General features: G+C 47.3%; 1 protein-coding gene across 1 annotated transcript; it reads right to left on the bottom strand.

Annotated features, from left to right (window-relative positions):
* Window positions 1-286: 286 nt before the first annotated feature.
* On the bottom strand, window positions 287-2,209 carry LOC123040466 (uncharacterized). Its single transcript, XM_044463303.1, has 3 exons — window positions 1,109-2,209; window positions 878-1,012; window positions 287-753 (listed from the first exon to the last, which is right to left on the bottom strand). Exons 1-3 carry the CDS (start codon window positions 2,144-2,146, stop codon window positions 694-696), a joined length of 1,233 nt encoding a protein of 410 aa, XP_044319238.1. The 5' UTR covers window positions 2,147-2,209; the 3' UTR covers window positions 287-693.
* Between the last annotated feature and the right edge of the window lie 5,844 nt (window positions 2,210-8,053).

Raw genomic sequence — 8,053 nt, 5'->3', positions numbered from 1 at the left:
GCAGATGTTTGCGTCTACGGTTGGATGGGCGGCTCCCACATCTTGTCCGCAGACCACGTCCGGACATAAAAACTGACATATAATAGAGCTATTTGTGGGTCAGCTTTGGAGATGCCCTAAGGAACCTTCTATCTATTAGCCATAAATTGGAATAATCATGAACTCATTCTTTTCCCATAAAGTCAAGGTGATTCATCATACCCTCAATATTTCGGTGGAACAATGCAGACATGCACTATTCTCAATACACTTCCACAACGACATACATGTAGTTGGTATGGTTCATATATCATAGAAATTTCACTAGTAAACTTCACGTTATTAAGTACAAATAAAAGTAACCTTTCTGTTTCTGCAAACTACATGGAACGACAACCGGCAACAGTTAACTGTGGAAAAAAACATAACTTAGGTGCCAAGGGGGTACACAATTTGACACCTCGTCTGCGCGGTTGATCATGTGCTCACTCGGTGCCCTCAAAATAAACCAAAGCATTTGGAGAAGCTCTGTTCTTAAAATCCATCTTGATACGTTGTCTAGAGCGCCATTCGTTGTTCCAGCTAAAAGGGACATGGAGCTTCATGGACTCTAGCGCTCTTGCGTTCAAAACAAAAAACTTGGCAAAGTTATAATCTGGTTTCTTGCCTGAATAATTTCTCACTACTACTTGCTTTAAATGTCTATCAACACACTCAACAGTAGTAGCAGCTGGATTGTCGTTCTGCTTGTTTGGAACATGGCTCCATCAATGTCTGAAAACGAAGCAAGAGAATAATTTAGAGTAGACCTACTCAACATAGGAATGGATAAATAGAGAGTACATATATAGAACGTAACTAAGATTGCAAAAAGAAAGAAAGGGTCGACCCAACTCACATTTATGTGAAGCTGTTGTAAGCAGGGAAAGCATTGGAGGACGTCAATGACATGATTTAACCTAAGACCATGGACAACAAGCTTCAAGACCTTTACATTATGCAGTGATGACACTAGACTGCTGTCAACCATTGCCTGGATCGTCAAAGCACGAAAGAATATGTATATAAGTAAGATTGCAAAAGAATGATATATACAGATGCCCTGTGTGGCTCCTAGATACATATATACCTGGAGTACTGTCTTCCCAAGCTGTACGGTGGACATCATGTCGCTGTGCAGACAACCCAAGATGTGAAGTTTTGGGGCAACCAGGACACGTATGATTCGTGGACCACAATCACCTTGGTCCCAGAGCATCACTTCCTCTAGGCTTGGAGTGTTGACGATGAGGAGTTCTTCCATCACATCACTGTCTGGGTCAACAAACATGCGGAACCTTACAATAGTTTGCGAGCTGATGTGGACGCGACGGAAGTGATAGTTTCTGTGAAGGTACAAGTAGACAAGATTTGGAGATGCGGCTATCATGGCGTGCAGTGTGTTTTCGGAGTTTGTTATCCGGCAGAGTGTGAGCTCGATGAGATATGGAAAAGTGATGCCGCCCAAGGCTAAGATATTCTCAGGGAAATGGCAGCAACCAAAGCTGGCGACGCGGAGGGAGGAAAAGCTCAGCGCGGATGGCGGCAGCGGCGGCATCAACTCGCCATCCTGTAGTGGTTCGGTGTTGTTCACCCGCTGGTAGCTGAAATGAAAATCCTCGAGGTGATCCAGAACCTTGGATCGGAACCAGCGGTCGAAGATGGGGTAGCGGTCTCGATCGCCGGAGTGCTGGCATAGCGTGCTGAGAGAAAGACGACGGGCGCGTACCTCGCGTGGAGCCTCGAGGATGTCTGAGATAAGGTCGACTAGGTTGTCTCCGGTCCAGGCCATTTTGTGGAGGTCGCCGTCGTCGAGGTTGAGCGGGGTGTAGTCGCGCCAGACGTGTTTCCAGCCTTTGGAGATGGCATTTGTGCGGGCGGCCTCGTCGATGGGGAGCGCGGAGATGATGGTGCCTAGGACGTCGTTGGGGAGGGCGGTGATGATGGTGACCTCCTCCTTCTTGGCGCCAGCAGCAGGAGGGTCCCTGGGCGGCGGCGCTTCTTCTCGGCCCTGCACCAGCCGCGCCGAAGACGAACCGCCGGCGAAGTGGCAGACATGGCCCTTCTTTGGGAGGCCGCAGAGGCCGCAGCAGTATCTGGCGCGTTTCCTCGGCGCCATGGGGGCCATGGGTTAGCCGGCGGGGTCTGGGTTCTGTGTCAATGTCTCGGAAGCTGTAGGCTGCCGCTGGGGGTCGAGGGAATGGGGAAACTGAGCCGGGAGAGGGGGGAGGAGCACCGGGAGATTAGGGGGAGGAAGCTCCGCGAGGCCTTTTTCGGGTCTGCGTGTGTTCTCCGTGTGATGGGAAGAGTTGACGTGCTCCCCGAGGTTTTTTTGGGTCAGTTTCCACTCCACACTCCTTACATCACTCGTGCTCTACGGCTGGCCTGGTGCTGCAGTAGCATTACACTATTTTGTCAACTTGCAAATCAATTCAGCAGAAGATGTTCTCTCTCTCAAAAAGAATGAAGATGTTCGACACTGCACCTAAAGGTGCAACCGTGCTTGTCTGATCTATCTCCCGCTGGAGCTAGAGGACGACAAAGGTGAGTGCGTGGCAACTCCCTCCTTCCTAATATCTTCCTTCTTGCCGTGCACTCTCTCCTTCCTTTTTTTCTACACCGCTCGAGCTTCAGGATGACACAGGTCACGGCGGCAGACACATGTGAGTGCCGCGTGCGGACGCTGATGCCATGTGGATGGAGGCTGCTTGGCAGATAGACATGTGTGTGTGTGTGTGTGTGTGTGTGTGTGTGTGTGTGTACACAGGTGTATATAGACGTTAATACAAGGACTTTGATGGAGGCTGCACGCGCTATTTCTGGTGTCTGTTCTCTGTACCTCAAGTCCTCAACACATTAGAAATTAAGCATGGTGTCATGTCTTAGTATTTTCACTCTCTTTCCCTTGTAGGACTAGTCCAGGTTGTTCTCTGCTCTGCTTTTTAAAAATTATTTTTGTTAATATCATATTTGATTGTTCTATGTTTAAAAATTACAAGCTATGGGGTAATCTCGAAACCTTAATCAAAAAAGTCACCACAACCTCTATCCACCACTACTAGCCCCCCTTTTATCCATCAAACCAAATAAATTTCTGGCTACTCACACTCATTGAGACCAGGGAAAATGGTACCTGGCTAATTGGTTGGGGATACCCACAACCACTGAAACATGTCCCTCAAAACAAACACACCCTTATATTCTCTTATGAACGCTATTTTGTCGGCATAATTGAAAACACTATCTTTGTCTCTCTCACGAAACAACAAATGGATTTATTATCTCATGAAGAGTGATTCATAGTTACTGTAGTTATGACTTACCCGCAAAAGAAGAATTATCGGATGTTGTAGGTTGTGAGTGGGCTAGGTGGGAATGACCGAGATTCTTGTGAAACATTAACAAGCTCGAACTATATTGACAGAACGACAATGATGGATAGATGAAACGGGCTTGATTTAATTTCTACCCAATCAAGTATAACATGAATATATATAGTTATCTATCACACCAGGACAACAATGTAAAACATCCTCTCTCTCTCTCTCTCTCTCTCTCTCTCTCTCTCTCTCTCTCTCTCTCTCTCTCTCTCTCTCTCTCTCTCTCTCTAAAACCCTAACTTGTTATTTGCGTCAACCAACCAACATGTCACGGCACCGGAAAATTTGGGATATGTAGTTTAGAAAAGGCCAAAGCGTGGGCTTCAGCCTTTCCACTTGTATGCTTGAATGCTGACAGGAGTTGGATGTTGCAAGTGCACAATCCAGTCATTTTTTACAAAAATAATTAGCTAAAGAGCTTTTTGAACACACGTAAAGCACTCCGTCCATATATGGGGTGTACATATAGACACATGGATGTGCCTACACTCAACTTCTATCATAGCATCTAGAAAACCCTATGTGGTAACGTGCCATGCGTTCGAGACACCATAGGCTCAACGGCGGAGCTACATGTACTTGGGGGGGAGACTAGTGGAATTTTTTGAAAAGGCTTATATTATTAAGTAGAGTGCACTCATCCCCCCCTGCCCCCGCCCCAATGATGCATTTCTCTTTGGCCCCGCTAAGATCCTCCGCTTGCTACACCACTGCATAGGCTCCATCCATCTTTCAAAGAGGGATGTAAAGTAACATGTTCGTGCTATGAGTAGCTAGTAGACATCCCTACTCACACGGCATTGTGTTGATTCCATCCTTTTACTCATGGCACATTCGGGTGGGCGTTGACCGCTTCAGTCATCATAAGGCTGCCAGCACAGGCAAGGCGGGTGCTGGGACCAGCATGCAACAGCAGGAGTCGATGTGGGGAACCACAACGAAGATGAAAACGCTTCCTCGGAGTGAGCTTGTTGTCCTTCCACCTGGGGCTGGGAACCTCTGTAGAAAAAAGACATGACTTGTTCTCCTTTTGCGGCACTTCTGTTATCATAGCTTTTCCCCTTAGGGTTATGAAGTGGTAATTTTATTGGATTCAAATGTAATATTGAGATGCTCGGGCTTTCTCTTTCCATTGTTGTTTTCTCACTTCTTTGATGGCCACATTGCCTATATGTGCTTCCATTCCACATGCTTGGGGGGTCCCTAAGGGTGCATATTCGAACCGTGAGTGGTCTGAGCGGGGCCCGGAAAGACTCACATGGATAACATACCGACCTTGGGAGCTAAACGAGCACTTTTTGGAAACGGTCACTTTTTAGAGGAGCAAATGCATGCTCCTCTAAGTATTGTTGACCAGTTAGAAACGGTCACCTTTTAGAGGAGAACATGCATGCTCCTCTAAAGTATACTCAGCATTTTACTCCTCTAAATTTTAGGAGATGTGTTAGAGTTGCTCTAAGGACCAGCAGTGACATGATCATATATCTACCCTGAGTTATGGTTGAACAAAAGAATACCGACCTTGGGAGCTGAACGAGCCGCCTTGATCGTATGTTTATGTGATATGTATAAAGTGAGAACACAGGACATGTTTCACCAGAAAATATTCTTCCACTACACATTATTTAAACCAGTAGTAAACAACATATATAGATGTATGTCTGTATCAGCTGTGAACAGTGTTACCCCCCTCCCCCCCCCCCCCCCCCCCCCGCCCCCGCCCCAAACAACAACTTGCAGGCTACCTACATTTCAGAATCATAACACCAAATATGTTTGCTTTAGGGCAACATAATATATGAGGACCAGCAGTTACATCATCATATATCTACCATGAGTTATGGTCCAGCAAAAAATATACCAACCATCAGTTGACATCGCATTACTAAATTTGTCAGAAATTCATTAACTTTCAAGTATGTAGATCCAAATATATTTAGAAAACTAGGAACACTTGTTCTGGAACAGAAAATCATATGACGGAAATTTGACGAGTAAACTTAAAGTTATTACAAATAAAAGTAACCTTTCTAGTTTTCGAAACTAGTACATGGAACGACAACAAAGGCAATAGTTCCCTGTGAGAACAAAAACCCCGATAACTTAGGTGCCAAAGGGGTACACAATTTGACACCTCATCTGCACGGTTGTTCATGTGCTCACTCTGTGCCCTCAAAATAAACCAAAGCATTTGGAGAAGCTCTGTTCTTAAAATCCTTCTTGCTATGTTGTCTAGAGCGCCATTCGTTGTTCCAGCTAAACGGGACATGGAGCTTCATGGACTCTAGCGCTCTTGCGTTCAAAACAAAAAACTTGGCAAAGTTATAATCAGGTTTCTTGCCTGAATAATTTCTCACTACTACTTGCTTTAAATGTCTATCAACACACTCAACAGTAGTAGCAGCTGGATTGTCATTCTGCTTGTTTGGAACATGGCTCATCAATGTCTGAAAACGAAGCAAGAGAATAATTTAGAGTAGACCTACTCAACATATATCGGAATGGATAAATAGAGAGTACATAAAAGCTACTCCCTCCGTCCAATAATACAAGAGCGTTTTTGATACTAGTGTAGTGTCAAAAACGCTCTTATATTATGAGACGGAGGGAGTAGCTAATATAAGATTGGATAAAGAAAGAAAGAGTTGAGCCAACTCATGTTTATGTGAAGCTGTTGTAAGCAGAGAAAGCATTGGAGGACGTCAATGACATGATTTAACCTAAGACCATGGAGAATGAGCTTCAAGATCTTTACATTATGCGGCGATGACACAAGATTTTTGTGAACCATTGCCTAGATCGATCATCAAAACATGAAAGAAAACTATTAATAAAAGTGGGTGACAAATTACTAAGTGGTTGCAAGCAGATCACTGGGTTTTAAGAGCTTAAGTTACCTGGAGTATTGTGTTCCCAAGGTGTAGGGTGGACACCATATCACTGTGCAGCCAACCCAACTGTGGAGTTTCGGTGCAACCAGGACACGTATGATACGTGGACCGTAATATCCACCATTACAGAGCAGGAGTTGATGTAAGCTTGGAGTGTTGAAGATGATGAGTACCTCCATCCTATCACAGTCTGGGTCAACCGACATGGTGAAGCTTACAAGAGTTTGGGAGGTCATATGGACGCAACGGAAGTGATAGCATCTGTTGAGGTAGAGGGTCATGAGATTTGGAGATACGGCGATCATGGCATGGAGTGTGTCCTCTGAGTGTGTGATCCGGAAGAGTGAGGTCGATGAGATTTGAAAAAGTGATGGCACCCACGAGATGAGGATCCTCAGGGAAATGGCAGTAGCCAAAGCTGGCGACGCAGAGGAAGGAAAAGCTCAGCGTGGATGGCGGCAAGGGCAGCATCGACTCGCCGGCCTAAAGTGGTTCCGTATTGTTGACCCGTTGGTAGCTGAAATGAAACACCTCGAGGTGATCGTGAACCTTGGATCGAAACCATCCGCCGAAGATGGGGAACGTGTCTCGGTCGCCGAAGTGACGGCATAGCATGCTTAGGGAAAGGCGATGGACGTGTACCTTGCATGGAGCCTCGAGGATCTCTGAGATGAGGATGACTAGGTTGTCTCCCCGGACCTCCCTTTTCTAGATGTCACGGTCATCGATGTTGAGCGGGGTGGACTTGCGCCAGAGGTATTTCCAATCTTTGGAGATGGCGATTGTGCGGCAGCCTCGTCGGTGGGGAGCGCGGAGATGATGGTGCCCATGACGTTGTTGGGGAGGGTTATGATGCGGTCCTCCTCCTCCTTCTTGGTGCCAGCAAGGTCGGCCCCTTGCGGCCCCGATTCTTCTCGGCCCTGCACCAGACGCACGGAAGACGATCCGCCGGTGAAGCGGCAGGCATGGCTTTTCTTCGGGAAGCCGCAGTAGTATCTGATGCGTTTCTTCTGCGTCGTCGGGGCCATGGGGTAGCCGACGAGGATTGGGTTATGTGTCAGTGGCTGGGAGGCTTGGGGTCGATGGAACAGGGAAACTGAGTGGGGAGATGGGGAAAGAGCGTCGGAACATTAGGGGAAGAAAGCCATTGTCGGGGCTCCCCGAGCTAGGTGTTTGGGTCTGCGTCTGCTATGCGTGTGACATGTGATGCGAGCGAAGGAGGGAGAGTTGACATGCGTCACGTGATGACCGGATTCCGTTTTTGGTCTGGTCGTGCTCTATGGGCCAGTTTCTAATCAGTCCAGGTGCTGCATGCCAGCATGATTCAAACCAGTTTCTTCTACACTACGTTTGGATGTCTGTAATGAGGCCCCGAATTGGATTTGGTATTCCCAAATTTCCAATTCAGCTGTTTGGCATGCACACGGAAACAACGTCTGAAATAAAATGAATAGAGCGCCGAAATCGCTTACACACGTTGAGCCCTCCCAAGTTTCCGAACTCTGCCCCTCCGATTTGGCTGGAAACGTCCATCCCGCAAAAATGATTCAATATTTCTTTTTCCCCCTGCCTCGGCCAAGGACACAGCTGCCCCTCGCGCGACCTGAGAGGAGCGGCGCCCGGGGAAGGACCCCCGACGGCGGCGCCCAGAGAAGCCCCCCGACGGCGGCCCCCAGTCCTCGCGCGGCCCTCCGGCACCTGAATCCCCGTGACCTCAGCTCATTCCCCTCCTCTAATGGATGCCTCATCTTCCCCTTCGACTTA

Source organism: Triticum aestivum, chromosome 2B, assembly GCF_018294505.1.
Source record: "Triticum aestivum cultivar Chinese Spring chromosome 2B, IWGSC CS RefSeq v2.1, whole genome shotgun sequence".
NCBI lineage: Eukaryota > Viridiplantae > Streptophyta > Magnoliopsida > Poales > Poaceae > Triticum > Triticum aestivum.
This window is presented reverse-complemented; position numbering and strand designations above follow the sequence as displayed.

Bases quoted from the DNA above. Each gene is read 5' to 3' on its own strand.
- LOC123040466 (XM_044463303.1), bottom strand. From the start codon at position 2,146: ATGGCCCCCATGGCGCCGAGGAAACGCGCCAGATACTGCTGCGGCCTC. The intron at 1,013-1,108 runs GTATATATGTAT...TTGACGATCCAG, and splicing joins TTGGGAAGACAGTACTCCAG to GCAATGGTTGACAGCAGTCT. The intron at 754-877 runs GTGAGTTGGGTC...CTTCGTTTTCAG, and splicing joins TACAACAGCTTCACATAAAT to ACATTGATGGAGCCATGTTC.